Below are 19,406 nucleotides of genomic sequence, written 5' to 3' on the forward strand. Positions count from 1 at the left end.
AAATAAAACAGTATGTTCAGTTGAAATCTGGGGAACATCAAGATGCTAAAGTGCTTGAAGATAATCCATAGTCTTTACCTTTACTTGAATGTACCTGTATGCATGCCTTGCTTTTAATTGGTGAGAGAAACGAAGCTATTTCCGGTTCCGTTTTCGTCTTCTCATTGGCTGAGAGTCGTTAACGAGGCTGGATTGGCTGGAATCCTTTGAACCAGGAAGCGAATGTACGAGTGGGTGACAAGTAACCAGTTTTCAAACCTGATTTTGTCGGTAAGTTTTATTTAATGACAATCAGATACGATGCCGTAACATTAATGTGAATAAGTATGTTAGCATTGTAGTGTTCAAACCTCCCAAAAACTTAAAATACGAATTTTTTATTGAAACGTTGTCACGTGATTTAACAATCCTTTAGATAGGCAAAATTGTACAGAATTATGCGACAATTAAGAAACATATAAACAAGTAAACTTATTAGTGCTAAATTGTCATTGTGATTATTGAGACCGATCCTTTGAAAGATATAGACAATTCAGTTCACATGTTAGCAAGCACCACCGGGTTGCTTTTATTGTGAATGACAGGTGGTGTCTTGTTTTACCGTTTCTGTCACAACAGATCAAAAACATGTTTGCATGATCTGTTTTCTCAGCCTCAATGGAGCCACCCCTGTTACCCCGAGAGTCTGGCCAGTTTGTAGCAAAGCAAAGTCAGTATGTGTCTGTGGAGGAAGAAGGTGTGCGGAAGGTGGCAGAGATGCTCTACTCTCTACGAGGTAGTGATGAGCTGAGCGCCAGTGGCTGGAAGACTGCCAACCCCTTGGCCCCATCGCCCACCTCTGAGCAGGGGAGTCAACCTCATACATTATTACATCCATTGTTGGAACAAAAAAACAAATGGGCCTTTAAACTATAAAATTCAAAATGCACAGGTAGTTTACCACGTTTCCTTGAGAGCATGCTGTTTGTCTCCCCCCTTTTTTAGTCAGGTAAATTAATATTAACTTGTTTCTATTTGTGTCACGACCCTCTTGGCCCAGAATACCGCATGCAAATTGACTGATGATAAAAAAAAAAATCACTGTCTTGCGCCGAAGAGTGGTAAAGTCTTGTTTATTCCAAAGGTCGTTTTCCATTAAACATTAGCTGGCTGGTTAACAAGCAGGCAGACAAGAAAAAAAATAGGCCACTTGTCATTGTTTTTAAATTGTAATTTTATATTTTGCTGTTTGTGTCAAAAACTCCCCTTTGCTCTAGAATCTAAAATAGCGCACTTTCACTATTGTGCATTTTCCTTTGTAATGAATTATGTTAATTCCTATTGTGTTTCAAGGCCAAAATTTGATGTTGCACCAGGCAGGAGATCTTGAGTTTTTATATGGGGTGGGGAACAATAAATGCCATTTCTTGCCTTGGTCTTGACAGACTGCACATTGCTAATTACAGATGCTTTCTGCACAATTATAGTCATTTATTTGCTGTTTCTGAGTCACAGTAGAATGTAGAAACAGCCTCCCAGCCAATAATACATCTGTTGTGTTCAATGATAATTTTAATAATTGCCCAATCTGTCGATTTTTATTTTATTTTGTTTTTTTGTCAATTGATGAATCAGATAAAAACATGTTTTAATTGTTATCCCTTTATTAAAAAATGGGACATTAAATAAAATTGATAGTACAAACAACATACATTAGATATGATTCAGTAATAATTCTTACATTAACAATAATTAGAATATAGACAAAAATGTTGATCTTAATTGTAATTACCATTTACCTTGGAAAGCTTTACTGTTCGATTAATTGTCAATTAATGTCTCGTTGCACCTCTAATGTTTTTGGTCTTGCAATAAAGCAGGTTCATCTGCTGTTGTTTCATCACTCTTGTCAGCATGCACACTGCTGATCAAAACTCGCCTCCCCATGCAGCCCAATTTGTCTTATTGTGTTGTTGCAACCCTGCAGGCTTTCAACTGGGTGTTCGTGGTTGACACCATGAACTTCTCCTTCTGGCCCGATGAGGAAACACGGCAGTGTGAGGTGACCTTCCGAGGGACAACATACACGGGCTACATGACCTTATGTGCCGCCATCACCAGAGCCATGGAGGAAGGTGAGATTCAGTTTTATTTGTATGACCACCAATAAAAGATGATTCTTTCACCCACAAAAACGTAATTTACAATTTGAATGTATTCCCCTCTTCTAAAGATGCTAAAAAACGGTCCTGCCATATTTGAATGAATCAATCAAATGAATTCATCACCAAGGCCTACCTCACAATATGTAAACATTTCTTCTCTTTTCGTCCACATGCTGTGCATCTGCCTCTTCCAGTTATTGCGAACGTGCCCTTTACTTGAACTTGGACCGCTTGGGGAATTGCTCGTAATGTAGTGTGCATCATTTGCAATTAGACTCCGGATATTTATAAATAACATAGGGAACGCTGCGCCCCGTGAATCGCATGAAATGATGTCTGAGCTACTTGACGGAAATTACAGCTATTACTGTTGCTGGAACTTTGTAGCCAAGTCTCCCTTTACCTGGATTCTCTTCCTCTTTAGGGGTGCCCATTACCGACCCCAAATTCTTCTCCCAGATAACCGTGGAGGAGCTGGCGCACATCCTTCGGTCCGACAACGAAACGCCAATGCCCATGCTTCAGGAGCGCCATCAGGTTTCAAAATGATCATGTTAACGTTTTGACTTTCCGGACTGTTACAAAAATGTCAAGAGAAGTTAACCAGTGTAAAATGTTACCTTTAGCATTGGCTCAGACCTCTGGGCTCAACATGAGTGGAACCTCTTAAAGTTAAACACTTCTTTTATTCAATTAGATATCGGTTAATTTGATATTATGTGAAAGATTCTCATAGGAAATCTAAAGTAGTGGTTCATGGGTAAAACTGACCATTTTATTTTATTAACTGTACAGGCCAAAGTAACTAAAACCTTTAACTAATCAGTTACATTTTATCATTCCTAAATGGAATGCAAATGTAAAAATAAATTAGAATTGAGACAAACACGCAGTCCTAATTTTCACAATAAGTGATGACGTATGGCGATATCACCGACTTATGACGCCATCATAGGATAATGACTCGTGCACAGTTTATTACAGTTTAGTACTAATGCTACTCCGCTACCTAAATGCGGTTTCTAATTATAGGGATAGAATTGTGTAGGCCTCGCATTGCCCTTTATTGAAGCTCAGTTACACCAACAATACCACTGTGACGGCCCATAGTCCTCTATTTTTCTTGGCAAAATTATCTCTTTCACTCTCACAAAGGTAAGATACGTTGAAATGAGGTTGATGTCGCAATCGGATTAACAGGTTGGTATCACAAGTGCACCCGGGCTCATTTACATGCCAAGTCTGTCTTCCAAGGTGCTGACTGAAGGCGGCCGCGTGCTGTTGCAACATGGCGGAAGCTTCCAGAATTTCATCAGCCGGGCCAAAAATGACGCCCGCAAGATGGTGGAGCTCGTAGTGGAGAAGATTCCCTCCTACAGAGACGAGGCTGTTTACCAGGTGTGAATGTTTTGCACGGTGGTAGGCTCACATGGATGAGTGATTAACACGTCTGCATCACAGTTCTGAGATTCTGTGTTTGCATGTTCTCCCCGTGCCCAACGTGGATGTCATCCAGTTACTCCATCGTTCTCCCAGTACATTTGAAAAACTTTTATAGATTAAGTTTAAATTGAGTTTTTTTTAATATTAAATACAAATGAATGCTGCGAATCTGTCTTGTACAATATGTGTTCTGTGATGAAGCTGTAATGTGAGTGCTCCATCTACTGGCCACATTTTGTTGTGTCACAGAAGCGGAATAGTGATGGCAAAGAGGAAAAGTGTGACAATTAAGGTTCAAAGCTTCACTTTGGACTCATGTTGTTATATTACAGCCGTTTCTGAAAAGTGTACTGTATTTGATAATTTTATAAGCTCATGCACAGTTTAAATGTTAGCAATGCATAAATTGACTATTGCATAAAAATTTATATAAATATTGCACCAAACACAGTTCTTAAAAAGCAAATGCATTTTTATTTTAATACAAAGATAAATACAACTCAACAGTACTTAAGGCTCTGATTCTTTCACATGCCATTAAAACCATTTTTTCTTTAGTAAATTTCAAACTTTGTATTACTGCTTATGAGAAAATGCATGTGGTCATGAGAACGTCCTTTGCTTCGTTTAAGGGGAGGAAAATCTCATTGTACAAGAGGGCTCAGATCCTGGTAGCAGATTTCTGGGCCATCGCGGCAGCCAGAGGCGAGACCGACATCGTCAACATAGACTGGCTCACCATGTTTGCTGACTACCGGGTCCCGCAGGCCCTCGTCTACCTGGGCGCGCTGCGATACTCGGACGCTCTGATGCACACGCTCAAGAGTGGTATGTGGCACAACATTAGCTTCACCTGCGCTATCTCCTGACATGCAATATCCACATTTCTGCCTTCAGGCCAGCTGTTGCACTCAGGTGACCCCAGGGAGGTGGAGATCCGGGCGTGCTCCATTTGGGCGGTGGAGCGCATTAAGGCGCGCTTGGACGAACTGGCGCGGGAACAAGGCGCTGAGAGCAGTGGCATCAACTCGGTGCTCATCGATTTCTACCTGTGGCCATACGCCAAGCAGCACCACCGAGAGATGGCCCACATTCCCATACACCACACGCGATGTGTTTACTATTGACAACATAAACGCCGCTACTGTCCAGGACCAAGCCAAGTGCCTGTATGTACATTATTTTATTTTATAGTCATTCCTTTTTCCTGTTCGCCATACAATGGATACAAAAAGTCTACACACCCCTGTTCAAATTCCAGGTATTTCATACAAAAGATTGACATCAAGATAGATTCGTTCAAAGCTTTTCCATCTATTAATGTAGCCTATAACATGTAGAACTAAATTGAAAACTTGTTTAGCTTGGTTTCATTTCCCCATCAGAGATACAAAAACAACAAAGTGAAGTACTTATTCGCAAGGCTTGGGCAAAGAGCGAAGTGCCTCAGATAAAACGTCAGTATTTGTTGAAGGGTGGAATGCAAGGTGTGAAAGTTCCGCTTGAGGGCGCTGTTTAATTTCTAATGTCTTCAAGTCGCTCCATTGAGGTGACTCTTGAAGCACATTCTTTGACTCGACCGGTGGTTTCCATGCCGACCGAGCAGCCTCAACGGACGCTCAAATGTCAACAATAACGATTTAGCGATCAACTCTCCCGAGGAAATTAAAGCCGGGTAAAATAAGTAAATTCGATTTACTGTAGATATGGACTTCAGGATGAAAGCGTATCAAGTGAGGAGGAATCAGACTGAGTTGAAAACGTGTTCATGACGCTTGTTGCTTTTGTCAGTCGCACTTGGTTGCCTTTATGGTCCTGTCAGGCTCACTTTCATCTTTTAATTAGGGCGCACAACTAGGAAACATACAATATTTAGGAGAGTTGTTTTCTTCCAGTTAAGTTTCATAATTGAGACAGATTAGTACTCGATTGGTTTTGAAGGGCTTCCAAACAGGTCATGACTGAAGTTCGCGTCCGCGTGGCGGTTCGGTTGCGTCCCCTTCTGCCTAGGGAGCTTCTGCACGCCCACCGGGAATGTCTGCGTGTGGTTCCCGGCGCCCCGCAGGTTATTCTCGGCTCCGACCAGCTTTTCTCTTTCGATCACGCCTTCGGGCCAACGGCCACCCAGGGTGAAGTGTATGAGTCGTGCGTAAGGCCGCTGACCAGATGCCTGCTGGACGGAATCAACGCCACCGTTTTCTGCTACGGGCAGACCGGCTCCGGGAAGACCTACACGCTCGGTAGTAGCAAGATGGGTGAGAAAGAGAACTTTCCTACATTCTGTATTGAGTTAAAAGTAAAGTTTTAAACATTTAATTAAAAAACAGCATTGTACAAATATTAATTTTGAAACATATTTAAAAACAATCATTCGAAATTAATGTTTGCTTGACACTTTTGAAAAATCAAGAAAGCATATTAAATACTAAATAAAATGAGATTTTGTATCAAGACTTGGTGCAGTGCTAACAATGGCAACCGTCTCACAGATTCAGAAGGAGGCATCATCTCATGCTTGGCCAAGGATGTGTTCTCGCTGCTCGACAAAAGGCAGCACAGCAACGGCATGGAAGTCACCGTGCGAGTGTCGTATTTGGAGCTGTACAAGGAGGAGCTGCGTGACCTGCTGGAGCTCGATACCTCTCACAAAGACCTTCAGATCAGAGATGACTTTAAGGGAAACACAGGTGAGCTCATTTCTATTTTATTTATTTATTTTTTTTTTTTTTGAAAAAATATACAAATGTGGACTTTGAAGATTTTGTATTTCAACCCATCTACGGTGATGTTTGCGTGTGTATGTGCAGTGGTTGTAGGTGCCAAGGAAGTGGTGGTCTCCTCCTCTGAAGAGCTCCTCAACGTCTTGGAGTTGGGCAATGCGTTGCGCCAAACGGGCACCACCCGCATGAACGAGCACTCAAGCCGCTCCCACACCGTCCTCACGCTGTGGCTCCGCCAGAGACTCCCTGCCGGGACTGATAGACCAGAGCGCCTCTCAAAGTTCTGCGTGGTGGATTTGGCTGGATCGGAGCGTGTGGGCAAGACTGGAAACACGGGTGTCCGCTTCGAGGAGTCGGTGCACATCAACACGGGCCTGCTAGCGCTGGGCAACGTCATACGGGCCTTGGCCCATCCCGGGCGTCAACGCAGCAGCTACATTCCGTACCGCCACGCCAAGATCACCCGGCTCCTACGGGACTCGTTGGGGGGCAACGCCTGCACCCTCATGATGGCGTGCGTAAGCCCGTCTCACCACAGCTTTGCCGAGAGCTTGAGCGTGCTCAAATTCGCCTCCAAGTCTCACCGCATTCGTCAGCATGTCGAGATAGCAACGCCCGAACAAGACTCTGAGGAGACCACAATGCTGACTTCTGATGACCCGCCTAACAAGGACATCCAGCCTCCATCAGGAACAGATTCCACGGCAGAACAGGAAGTGAGCCCCAGGGAAGCGTCTTCCTACTCCTCACTGGTGCAGCAGGCTGCGGCTCTCCTCGCAGAGGTCTGCGGACCCGAATCTCAAAACGACGCTTTGATACGCAAAGTGCACGAGTGGCAGAAGAGGGCGAAGGCCGTCAGCCAATCATGTTGCGACGATGACGTCAGCTGGTCAGATGAGAGAGACTCACCCCATCTGGTCACCATCTCACAGCTTAGACAGGACCTCAAGAAGTGTCAGGTGAGGGAGATGCGACTGTGAATGTTTTTTTGCGCTCCAGTGCTGTAAGCGGCTGTAATGCTCATGAAACTACGACAAAGTTTTTCACTCTTCTTTCAGGAGTCTCTAGAGACAGAAGCCCAACTCGTGGCACTAAAAGATGCCAAACTGAAACAAGTACAAAAAGAAGCGCAAGAACTCTTACAGAAGCAAAACATCCTTCTGCAAACCTTTTGTGAAGAGAAAGCGCAGGTGAGACCACCCGCCATATCTGCATCATCCTCGGCCATCGCTAACATCTCCTGAATGTTTTTAAGACGGAGCGACTGGTGGACCAGCAGATTCTGATCGACCGCCTTCGCTGCGACCTGATGGCCTTGCGCGGCAAAGGGGCAGCTGACTCCTGTAAGGCTCACCACAGACCACACAGTGCCAGCTTGATACGACCCAGCTGTGGACACATGTTGATCAGTAAGGTGGGTGATAGCATGACCTCAGAGTTAGCATTAGCGCATGTTATGACCAAACTGATTTTCAAATGGGAAATAATGGACATTGAAATAATACAAATGTCATGTTTTTTGTGTAGCTTCGTCCCTGTCTGCCTACCGAGTCGCTAGAGAGGCTGATGGCAACTTTTAAGATAAGCAACCAGCTTCTGCAAAGTCAGGAGGAAGTGAAGGATTTCTGTCCTCTGCTGAAACAAACGGGAGAAGTACAAGGTCAACAGAAGGACAATTTTGTTAGTGGACTTGGGTAAGGAAATGCTTCAAATAATTTAGTCATTTTAGTTTGAGGCTGCATTTGCATTTGTCAGACCAAAGGATCACAATCAGGTTATTGTCAGGCGCTAGTGGTGGCCATGCCCTAATTATTCAATTATTTCAATTTTCAAATGTCTTTTTTTTTTGGTCATGTCTTAATGTTAATATGTTGAATCCTATCAGATGGACCAGCAGGCAGAAGAAATCAGCCCTGAAAGAAAAAGTCTTTGGAATGGACCAACCATCAAAACAAACAACTCAGCAGGGCACATGTAGTATATCACTTTTTTTTTTTTAATCTATCATCTTCCTTTACCGTACCTTTCTGCTTTTTTTTTTTTTTTTTTAAAATATATATACTTATTCTTTCAGGGACCAAGCGACAAGCCACTGGGCGCAATCGCCTGAAAGATCAGAGGCAGAGAGCGGGTCTAATCCAGAGGAGGATTCAGATGTTGTCAACAAACATGTCCTTAAAAGAGGAGCTTGTCAAAGAAATGGAAAAAACTGGTGTGTACATAATAGTTTGAAGTCAGAAGTCTTGGCAGGTTGATGTAACACAGTAAACTGACTTGACTTTCCGGCTCTATTTTGTCCTATAGAGAAAGAAACGCTGGCGGCAGTTCGGCGCGAAGCGGGCGACCACCGAGAGGACGACGCGCTGGCTTGGCTGTCGGAGCAGAGCCGGCAGGCCCGCTCGGCGCTGCGTCACAGCCTGCAGCACATGGATCTGCAAAGGGCTCAGCTGCAGAGGAGCCTCAGGCGGCCCAGCCCGGAGAGCAGTGAAAACTCCACAGAGTCAGAGCCTGACAGGGTTAGTGTGGATTCTACGAGCGCCTGAAACACAAACACCGCCAAATCAATTAAATCAATCATAAACAAACACAGAAGTGATGCTAATGGGAGGTTTTATGCCTTGTTTGCAGCTGGACAGTGTTCGAGAAAGCATAAACAAACTGTGGCCGAAGGAAAAGGTAACGTTGAAGCCATTTTGCACACAACGCCTTTTTTTGAGTTAACGCTCCCCTGTGGCGGCTACAGGCAGATGAGCCTTGTTGGCTGGATGAGGCCGAAGAGCTGGAGCTGCAGCGGAGAGCCGCTCAACAGGAGCTGGATGAAGAGTTGAGCAAGAGTGAGGAGGTGCGCCAGCGTAGGGATGCGTGCCTGCAGCGTAAGAACGCACTGGAGACGGAGAGGCTGCGCTCCAGCCAGGTAGGCTGGATATTAAACATCATTTTGAATCATACAAGTCAATACAATGTTAATCCTGTATTCTTTGACATGTGTTGCAATGTGCTGGTAATACTGTGTAATGTTATTCCACAGGTTTTGAGTCAGGAGCTGCTGCGCGTGTCAATGCGCTTGGAAACGCTGGAGGAGAAGACGGCGAATGGTTCCAAGCAGGCGGCCATGACGGAGCTGGAGAAAGAGAAAGAGATGCTGAAACAGAAGAGAGATAGCCTGAATTCACAGCTCAAGGACAGCGCGGTGCTCACTGTGGAGGTCAGGGTGGAGGTCATGGAGAGAGCGTGTCCAAACGTTTTCCTTTGAGGGCTCTATGCATCACACGACTAACATGGTCGTTGGCTAAATAAAACGCAAAAGACAATTCTCTTTGGTCGTTGTCAAGGAGGAGCAGTTGGAAGAAGCCGTGCAAGTCCTGGAAGCAGAGCTGGACTTCAAGCAGCGATGCATCCAAGACAAACAGGAGAAAGCCTGGAGCTCGTCGAAGCGACACAGCGCATGCGTCTCCGACATCACCGGGAAGCTAAGGGGGCTCTCGCAATCCCAAGCTTCTGAGCTGCTCGTCAAATACTTCGGCAAAGTAAGTGCGTGCAGTTCAATGCGTCATGTCTTGTCAAAATACTACAAACAGCTGTCAGTGTGCCGCAGTGCCGTTTTGTCTCCTAAAAATGTTCAATGGAGATCACTCTGTCGACCGTGTCAATCAAAAATAAGCCTTATCATTTTTGTGTTTTCTTACTTGCCCACTAGGTGATGGACCTTCGCCAAGCGGAAGCTTGTTTGCGATTATACTGTGAGGAGCTGGAGATTTACTGTGCAGAGCAGGAGGAAGCACGTACGGAGCTGGAAGCCGCCGTACAGAACTTGGCCTTGGACGCTGACCGCAGGCTCACCCAGCAGCAGCAGGAACACCACAGGAACATGTGTTTTCTCATGAGCAAACTCAAAGGTCAACACACATGAAACCTTTTTTTAACTGAGCTAGTTAGAACAAGAGTGGGATTCAGCTACTCCATGACTACAAGTGAATCTGAGCATTTAGATGGCATTGATGGATTTCCTTCCACTTTTAGAGGGAACTTCGTCAGGAGAAGCCCAGGAGGTGATCAAGGGGCGTGTGCAAAACTTGGAGAAGGAGTTGTTCTTCTACAAGCACTGCAGCCGCAAGCTGAGGAAGCAGCTCAAAGAGTCCCAGTCCGCTGACCACAGTCCCCGCACCGAGGAGACTCTCCCGGAACTCAACTTGTCCAAAGACGCCAAAAGATTTTCACGCCACCAGAGCCCATCTTCGTCATCTTCGTCGGCCGAGAACGCCAAGACCCCTGTCGACCACCAGATTGGCGCGATAGCCCGTTGCCACGGTTACAGCGAACGCCGGCCACCTCACCCCCACGGGACGCGAGCCACCGTCGCGCTGCATCGCAGGAAGCTGCGGGAGCTGACAGGGCCGGCGCGGGACTCCGTGGTGGACACCGGTATCGAGATGCTGTCGGACGACTCTCTGGAAGTGTCCACCGGCAGTGAAACGCACGACTGTAGCAATGTGAGGTCAGTGGGCCTTGACTCGTAATTTTTACAAATGTCTTTTGTTAGTTAAACAACTAAACATTGCATTAAGGTCATGCAACAAATACTTTTTTAATTGTATGAATTAATATTATGGTCACACACACGATAGAAAAACACAAGACTCCATTTTATGTTGTTTTGTTTGGTAACACTGCAAGACAGAACAAATCCTGTTAGCTTTAATATTAGAAATATAGCTGTTGATGTAATTGTGTGATTTTTAGATTTAGACTCAACTTTATTCACCCCTTGGGATTGCTCCCTCAGGAAAATCTGGTTACAGTAGCTTACACAGAAAAAGTGCAAAAGAGAATACACATTGCACATGAGTAACAAAAAAAGAGGAGAGTAATAAATAAGCGCAGAGCAATAAATAGTGGTGAGTAAGAAATAAATCATAGCATTAATAATAAATAATACATGTCAAGCAATAATGTTGTACATGTCAATCAAAAATCAAAAACTTGGGTATGCCAATCATGTGAGGTCTACCGTTGTAATATTGACAAAAATCATAACTTGTTGCATTTTTAAGCTATTTTGTTGGGATATTAAAAATTAGTAGCAGTAGTTGTGTGAATGAAGTTGTCTTGAGATTTTTAACTTGTATATGTATATGAAATACTGCAAGGGATAATTAATAATTTTTTATTACATTTTAGTTGTAATACAACCAGAATAATTTTTATTGCTCTTTTAACAATAAGAAAAATGTTAATTTTTACAAAACTTTAGTCATATTTAAGAGTAAAACCTCGTTATGTTAGTTGCAATATTACACAAAACATCAAATGAAATTTTAGGAAAAAATGCAATTCGCATTTAAACTGAGAAATAATATATACTTTTAACATACAAATGTATTTCTGTTTTTCCCCTCTCAACATTACACATTTTATGTAAGTTTAAAAAAAAACTTTCCACTATTATTCATTCATTTTGTTGTAATATTACATATATGGGACAATTCCTTACAAAAATCTGACATTGACCTAACAAATTACAATTGTGTTTGGTAGACTCAATGAAATAAGACTATACTTGAAATGGACGTGCTCGCTAATCCAACGTTCTTTCAAAATGCCGCATTTGTGCATGTATACTCAAGATGCAGGAAACTGCACTTATATGATTTAGTTTAGTTGTATGAGTATTTGCAGTTATTGTGATGTTTACTCTTAGGAGTATAGACTTTGTACAATTATTTTGATTGCTGTGTAATTCTTAAAAATGAAAAGAAACATACCATTGATCTCTATTGGTTTATGTATTTATTGTATACTTGTCCAACAGAATGTTTTAAAACCCTATTTGGACATAAAAAAGCATTTTTGTCCCATATGAAAGCATTTTGAAACATAATCTTACACGATCATGTTAAAGAAAGGCCACTGTCGAAAATAGATGCCAAGCCTAAAAAATCGTAATAAATGCTGCACCTCAAATGAAGCCTCCTTTTTTTTATTTGCCACTCCAGCGAAAATACTATAAAAAATATTATTTGATTGTGGGGAATAAATGAACTGTAAAACAGTAAAAATTTAAATTCACACATTCAACTAATACTACATAATCTATTTAAAATTATTCAACATAATAGAAACAGCAATGTATTCACTGAAAAAGTAGTTTATTGACTTAAAGGTGGAAGATTTAGAAACATTTCTCAACTACCAAGTCAGTCAGATATTTTGGCATTTTGAACAGACAACAGGCACTCGATGCATGTGTGCCTTAGGGAGCAGCACTGACAAACATTTAGTGCGTGTGTGTGTGTGTACGTGTTGAGAGAGAGGCATGCATTACTACATGCTGACAGTCCAACAACAAAGAAATTAACAAAACAACACATTTTGTTGTTGTTGGGACTTCAAGAGATGCCATCAGAGATCTGCTTCAGAACTTTTCTTCCCTCTCTTGTTACCCTGGCAACCACAAAAGCGCAAATTATTCTAAGTTATTTTAACCTTCTTTTTTTTCGCAACATTTTGACCATTTTATTTCTGCGAATATTTGAATCACAGTTGACTTAAGAGAAACTGGAGCGTAAAATGTTACCTGATGTTTGGGCTGCTCAGACTGCAGACATTTGACTTTAGATCGTTCTTGTTCAAGTGCGGTGTGTAGTAAGGTCACCTACAAACAAGATTAAAAATATGAGCATGGATGAACAGGACCTGGCGTCCTCTTTTGTACAATGAATTGCTCAATCCCCACATTGGCTCACCTGACGAACTTTACACTCACGTAAAAAAAAATATCTAGCACAAAATCTAACAAAAAAGTTACAAGAAGTGGATAAAGAGGTAGCTTTTGTGGTTTAGTCAAAAAGAATTGCGAGCCAACCTGCAACGAGAGCTCCTCTTTGATATGCAGCAGCTCCTCCACTTGCAGCAAGATTTCGGCTTTGTCTTTCACTACACGCACACAAAATAATCAAGGGATGGGGTGAAAAAAATGCTCATAATATCTGTTAAAAATGAAGAATGATGATTTTTTTTTGTCCAGATTTTCTGCCAAAATGAGAAGAACGAACCCATTCAACAAGTGGTGAGTGGGTCACTGAAACCGGAGTTTTTAAAGCTTCTTATTTGCAACACAATGGGTGGCATATTTGCCTCGGGGTCGAGCGGTTCTGTTTTTAAATCTCCAACTAGTTCCCCACATTGGCCCAAAACGTGCCTGTTAAGTTCAAATGTGTACATCAACACTCACTCTCTCCTTGCTGAAGCATCTTGAGAAGCTGCCCATTTCTGGCCTTCACCTCTTTGTATTTGACCTGCAACACATGACGCCAGCCGTCAGCGTCCACACAGTACGAGGCATCGGGGGGGTCCTACCTCCCACTGTGCGATGGTCTTCTTCAGCTCACGGATCTCCTGGTCTTTCTTCTCCAGCTCATATTTTAGCTGCTCAGCACGAGGGTCCTACAGCAAAGGATGAAAAAAGAGGTGGGCTCTCATAGGTCATCTAGAAAGGCACAATGGTGGGAAGTAACGAAGTGCAAACACATTGTTACTGGACCGATGTTTATGAATTTGACTATGTATTTTTCTGACAGCTTTTGACTTTTCCTCTCAGCGGGTTGAAGCCCGATTGTCACTGCACGCACACTCACTGGCTCATGTTCCGCCGAGGTGTCACCATTGTACTGCTTGCGCCTCCTCTCCTGCTGGACTATTCGACTAAGGTCGTCCTCCAGCTTGTTAAAGAAACGCTCCTCCTGGCCCAGCCCCAGGGCAGAATTGGACGCTTCCTGCTAAGGTGGGGTTTTTATAGAAATATAATTCCATTTTAAACTGGACAGATGGGCAAATTCATGCAGAAGTAAAATAAGAGGTTAAAATATGCCACGTAGTTTAAAAACACAGTAAAATGAACCATTCTTTTGTTTTGATATTAATTCTACTAGATTTTTGTCCAACATGGCCATACGTTGGCTCACCTCTTTCTCCTGTTTCCGGTTCGCATGTTCTACAAAAACAAAAGTCCATCAATTGTTTATATTCCAAGAGGTCTCTCGCAGGTCCGATCTTGGAGTTTGTCTGACCTGTGGTGCCTTCAGCCTGGAAGTCCTGCAGAGAGACTGTCTTTTTGTCTTTGGCCTGCGGGTTCTTCTTCTTCTTCTCCTTGCTGCCGCCTCCACCACCATCTTTGCGAGACTTTGGCGACTGCACGTGGTTATTGCTGCCTCCCTGCTAAAAAGGTTTTTGTTTAAAGTTAATTTCCATTCTTCCCAATGAGACATAAACAGAGCACATGGTTGTTGGAAGTACCAGTTTGTTTTGTTCAAACTCCAGTTTGCTCAGAATCAAGGCCTTCTCCAAGTCTGCCTCGTACATCTCGGACGTCATCTGCGGTGAGAAAGAAGCCATCTCTCTATGCTATACACATGACGTGATCTTCTCTTACCTGCTCGTCCCTCTGCTTCCACTGCTGCCAGCCCTGCTGCGACGATGGATTAGCACCATGCGGCGCCGGGGTGCCGCTGAGGAGGTCACCGGCTATTCCCGAGAGCGTCATGCAGGGCGGCGGGCCGTGGGACTTCTGCGGGATCTTCTTGAAGGCCAGATTGCGAAGCTGAAATGGAGATGTTCCGCATGCTGGTTCAAGCCTGTATTGGAGTTACTTGCGTTCAAATGCTCAGCTCCACCTCTGCTAGATAAAAGCGCTGTAGCAATGTCATGGTTTTAACTTCCCATCCTAACTTCACAATTGCCCCATAATCCACATCTTGACAGGATAAAAGTCCAGAGCCACCTACAAGTAATGGAACTTGGGGTTCAACATGTAGTTGTGCCCCGAGTTGTCAGGGTGACAAATGCAGCCAAAAGTTAGGGGTGAGCAGTCATCAGTCAAAACAGAGGGTTCATAGTGTGTTATGAAATCTGAATGATTGTTGATCCTTCACAGACATGTTCTCAAAACACCTGCTGAGGGGTGTTCCCCCTTTCTCACCTCGTTGGCTTCACTTTGCTGTTGTTCCTTCTTCTTATTTTTCTTCTTGTCTTTCTTCTTGTCGTTGCCCTGAGATGCTTTGGCCCCTCCGGACTTTTCCGGGCGCTGCTTCCTGGAGCCGGCTTTGTTGGCTGTCTTCACTGCCCCAGAATTGTCCGAGTCGGAGTCCGAGTCGATCTGAAGCAGGGCGAAGCGAGAGGCGGTGGTGGGGACCATGATGGTTGTTGACGATGCCATTGAGGAAGCCTAATTCTGACTAAGGGAGAAGGTGAGTAGAACATTTCAATTACTTATGTGTCTTAGGACTAAACACCGGTCGTTAAAAGCTGGCGTTTGGTTTGCGGTTAGCTGCGCATAGCATCTTCATTTTTCCAAAAGCTAAAGCCGGGGCTTCTTTTTATTCTAAGCGCTCCTACAAGTACTCAATGACACACGACAGTCTATGAAGCTAAATGGCACTTACGTTGTTTTCTTTCCAATTTGATCAGCGACTTATGTCGAAAGGTTGCAACGTTTGGAAAAGTTATTCAAGTCTTACTTTCACCTGTTAGAAGAGAAAGGGTTAGCGCTTTCTTGCTAGCTGCTAGTTGCTTTCAGTACGGAAACTCAGCAGTGTCGAAAAACATCATTCGCTTTCTGGCGTGCCAGCAGACATTCCAAATCAATACACTGGGGGGAAATCGATATAGTAATAATAGTAACAGTCTGTAAGTTAAACTGATATTATATATAAACGTATGTAAAAAAAAAACTATAAAGTAAGAACGGTGAATAGTTAAGTCTGTACTCTCACTTAAAAACATCAAAGTTATACTTTATTTCTCATTGGTTTTGAGAGCAATGATTTTTTTTATTTTTTTTAACACAGTACCACTGTGACATCATATTCCAACAAGTCCAATGAATACTTCCTGGTGTAATTGTACTATTTATATGATGGCAATTATTTTTCCCACATAAGGTGCTGTATATTGTATGTTCAGTGCATAATTTAATTAACAGTAACCATCTGTCTGGAGCAACATTTTCCACCTTGTAATGCTCTACTGCAAACACTAGAGAGCAGACACACTCCTGTTTATAAGTTTTTTGTTTAATCCAAAAATAGAAAAGTACATCCCCAATTAAACGGAAGCCCCCCAAAAATAATCATTTTAAATATCACATAATGTGCATGTGTAATCCACTGGTAGTGTGTATGCTGCATGAATGTCAGTGTGTATCCATTGTGTTGGTGGGAGAGATACGAGTGTGGCCTTAGAAAATATTTCTTCCCCGTTGAATGAGATTTGAACACGAGTCACAACATTAGACACCAGTCACGTCAATGGCACTGAGATCCATTTTGATGGTTCTTCTTTGGAGATTTGAGGCTGATGAGGTGTTTCTCCACCTCCACGGCCATGTCAGGGATGCTCCTGCTTACATCCAGACATACAACGTTCTCCTTTTGATCTTCCACGGGGTGCTCCAAGACTTCAAACTGTGAATGTAGAAGGTCTGCCTTCATGAAGTGTCCCCTGCGGTTCATCATCCTCCGGTGAATGACCTCGTAGTCTCCGTGCAAGAAGAGAAAGAAGACACCGACATGGGAGTGGGGGAGTGGAGGGGAGGAGGTGGAGGAGGGAAGGGCTTTGGGACCGTGGAGGAGGATGAGTCTATAGAGGCGTTTGAGGGCAGAGCAGGTCACAAGTGCATCAGAGCTGGAACATCGTTCTCTGTGGTGGATGACAAACACGATCAAATTGTAGGACTACATTTAAAGCTCTACAAAAAGTCAAAGCACAAGAGATTTCATTTTTGTGATGCTCTCTGAAGTTTAATGTTTTACTCTGCAGCACTGGTTGTTTCTTGAATAAGTTTTACACTGTTGTTTGTAGTATACCTGAACAAGCAACCATTTTTAATTTGTAATAGCACATTTAAAACTCTCCAAAATGGGAGTACTCTTCAAACTTTGCATAATTACTTACTTGAACAGGCTGCACACTGTTTGCAAAAGGTGTAAAAGATAGCGCCGATGGAAAACTTGGGAAAGCACGCAAGCGCGAAATGAAGTCTGACTTGTTGGAATGGGAAGTGTTAGTGGAGGAGGCAAACAAACACTGCTGAGAGAAATGTATTGCGCCAGTAAATTTGGGGAAGCCAGCAACTGCATAAAAGCCACGTTTGGGCAAGGAAAAACTCACCCCCCCCCCTTCCAAGAGAATTGGGCTGCAATGGTGAGGGCAACTTTGAACACTTGTTTGATAAATCATACTTGGTGCGCCAAATTAATCTGTGTGTGTGTGTGTGTGTGTGTGTGCGTGCGTATATGTTTAGTCAAACCTTTCAATGACGTCATGCAGTCTCAGAAGCCAAGGAAATCTATCCTGAGGAGAAAAATGAAAACATCATGACTTAATTTAGGATGTTTGCATGAAAAACATTGAAATAGTCCATATAGCCGATTTTTTTGGCAAAACAGTCACATGAATGCATAAAAATTCTTACCTGTTTTCTCATTAAAACACAAAAACAATAAGAGCATCCTTGAAGCCCTTATGATTAATAATTTAATCTTATTAATATTACAAATCATCTATGCATGTACAATAGAACCGATAAAAAACTTGAAACAATCTGTTTAGAACCTAATATATACTTCAAACCTTGGCCAACATGTTAACAAAAAAAAACTTCATTAGACACACGCAAAAACATTACACATCTTTTTAAGTAAGCCTTACTCAAAGCCAAAGAAAATGCAAACTGGACCGAGCACAGTGTCTCAAACTGGTGCGACCTCAGGTTGCAACGCATTTGATCAGGCTAAACTGGAGTCACGTGATTGTGATGCATTCAATAGAAAACAGATAAGAGGAAGCCCATTTTGTTACATGTCCCACCTCAAAGCTCACTCATCTTGTTGTCTGCAGCCAAGTGGGATAGTAACACATAAAAGCCTGACACTCATCCAACATGTTGCCATAAACTGGTTGATCATTTATTTGGTTGTTTGAAAACTAGAGCCAGAGCAGCACAGTGCAGGTACAAGCATTAGTAACAATAAAATGCATCACAACATTCAGACTTTGTCCCAACCCTATTTAGAAATGAAGATAAGAAAACAACCGAACAAAAAATGCTGACTCATCTAAATTTCCAAGCCCTAACATTGCACAGACAAGACACCTACTGACCTGGTCTGTGAGTGGCTCTCCACGAGCCATCTTGGCCACATTCTCCTCAGGGTGGAACCTGTCTCCTTCATGCAGCGGCCACCCCAGCTGATACGTAAACACAAAGCACACACGCACAGGTTAAGGCAATGACGTGGTCAAACATCACCTCAGATTAAGCGCTGGAGTGATGGATTGGATTAAATCACCTTTTCTGATAGGAAGGCCCCCAAAGAGCTTCTACATTAGAAACACAACATGAAAGTTAATGTTGATGTACAGTTGCACAAAAATTTGGGTGGTCCAAACTGCTGCCCGGTTATAGTGGAAGACGTCAATTTAGCTCAACTTTTTAAACCATATCTGTACTTGAACTCATGAACCTGAACCTTCATTATTGACACATACTTGCCACAGCCTGACACTCCCATGATGATGTAGATCATCCTGCTGGAGTGAATAGAACACATTTTACATTCCAGTGAATATTTACATTTCATCATCATCATCTCTCTCTCTCTCTCTCTCTCTCCGATACCTACTGTAGTATCGACACTATCGACAGTCGGATCGATCTCCGCAGGCCTACCGGTCAGTCGTGTACTCGCAGGGCACAAAATGAAATAAACACATCCACCGAGTTGCAACTGAACGCACGCTGCCTATTCCCTTCAGACAAATGCAAGACTAATAGACTAATTTGACGATACACAAACATGGCAATTCGTATTGGCAAGCAGCACACACAGACCTTCTGACTCCTGCACCATTTGCGACCGTAGTCAATGTAACGTCACCTGGTGCGTGATGTCATCACGTTTTACAATAAAAGAGACAGTGTCTGACTTCAGCCTGTTGCAAATAGACGCAAATAAATGTATCAGGACGCCATCTCTCTCCACCAATAATAATTTAACTATAATATAAAATATATCTAATATTCTTATAATATGACTTTTCAGGT

At 43.0% G+C, this 19,406-nt stretch overlaps 4 protein-coding genes across 10 annotated transcripts; 2 read left to right on the forward strand and 2 right to left on the reverse strand.

The window, feature by feature from the left end:
- Nucleotides 1–129: 129 nt before the first annotated feature.
- On the forward strand, nt 130–4,745 carry qng1 (Q-nucleotide N-glycosylase 1). Its single transcript, XM_049716768.1, has 7 exons — nt 130–270; nt 653–842; nt 1,963–2,114; nt 2,569–2,681; nt 3,399–3,542; nt 4,220–4,415; nt 4,485–4,745. Exons 2-7 carry the CDS (start codon nt 658–660, stop codon nt 4,712–4,714), a joined length of 1,020 nt encoding a protein of 339 aa, XP_049572725.1. The 5' UTR covers nt 130–270; nt 653–657; the 3' UTR covers nt 4,715–4,745.
- A 150-nt stretch (nt 4,746–4,895) lies between these two features.
- On the forward strand, nt 4,896–12,268 carry LOC125965882 (kinesin-like protein KIF27). Its single transcript, XM_049716758.2, has 15 exons — nt 4,896–5,842; nt 6,077–6,274; nt 6,395–7,266; nt 7,366–7,497; nt 7,563–7,721; nt 7,835–8,001; nt 8,193–8,281; nt 8,382–8,519; nt 8,612–8,823; nt 8,936–8,983; nt 9,051–9,221; nt 9,336–9,512; nt 9,640–9,834; nt 10,005–10,203; nt 10,328–12,268. The coding sequence occupies exons 1-15, from the start codon at nt 5,545–5,547 to the stop codon at nt 10,822–10,824; spliced, it is 3,552 nt and encodes a 1,183-aa protein (XP_049572715.1). The 5' UTR covers nt 4,896–5,544; the 3' UTR covers nt 10,825–12,268.
- A 168-nt stretch (nt 12,269–12,436) lies between these two features.
- Nucleotides 12,437–15,905, reverse strand: gkap1 (G kinase anchoring protein 1). Of its 4 annotated transcripts, none has more exons than XM_049716767.2 (12): nt 15,745–15,905; nt 15,282–15,533; nt 14,736–14,903; nt 14,600–14,677; nt 14,374–14,518; nt 14,269–14,297; nt 13,942–14,082; nt 13,664–13,750; nt 13,539–13,602; nt 13,170–13,240; nt 12,882–12,959; nt 12,437–12,748 (listed from the first exon to the last, which is right to left on the reverse strand). In XM_049716767.2, exons 2-12 carry the CDS (start codon nt 15,516–15,518, stop codon nt 12,707–12,709), a joined length of 1,140 nt encoding a protein of 379 aa, XP_049572724.1. In that variant the 5' UTR covers nt 15,519–15,533; nt 15,745–15,905; the 3' UTR covers nt 12,437–12,706. The 4 variants fall into 4 exon arrangements, with proteins under 4 accessions (XP_049572724.1, XP_049572723.1, XP_049572721.1 ...); XM_049716766.2 differs by having other exon boundaries at nt 13,942–14,079; nt 14,374–14,521; XM_049716764.2 differs by having other exon boundaries at nt 14,374–14,521.
- A 495-nt stretch (nt 15,906–16,400) lies between these two features.
- LOC125965887 (probable gluconokinase) lies at nt 16,401–19,264 on the reverse strand. Of its 4 annotated transcripts, none has more exons than XM_049716773.1 (6): nt 19,194–19,264; nt 18,851–18,889; nt 18,652–18,682; nt 18,464–18,550; nt 17,610–17,653; nt 16,401–16,999 (listed from the first exon to the last, which is right to left on the reverse strand). In XM_049716773.1, the coding sequence occupies exons 2-6, from the start codon at nt 18,886–18,888 to the stop codon at nt 16,606–16,608; spliced, it is 594 nt and encodes a 197-aa protein (XP_049572730.1). In that variant the 5' UTR covers nt 18,889; nt 19,194–19,264; the 3' UTR covers nt 16,401–16,605. The 4 variants fall into 4 exon arrangements, with proteins under 4 accessions (XP_049572730.1, XP_049572729.1, XP_049572726.1 ...); XM_049716772.2 differs by having other exon boundaries at nt 18,985–19,259; XM_049716769.2 differs by having other exon boundaries at nt 18,851–18,892; nt 18,985–19,259.
- Nucleotides 19,265–19,406: the final 142 nt, after the last annotated feature.

Source organism: Syngnathus scovelli, chromosome 3 (assembly GCF_024217435.2).
Source record: "Syngnathus scovelli strain Florida chromosome 3, RoL_Ssco_1.2, whole genome shotgun sequence".
In the NCBI taxonomy this organism is placed as follows: domain Eukaryota; kingdom Metazoa; phylum Chordata; class Actinopteri; order Syngnathiformes; family Syngnathidae; genus Syngnathus; species Syngnathus scovelli.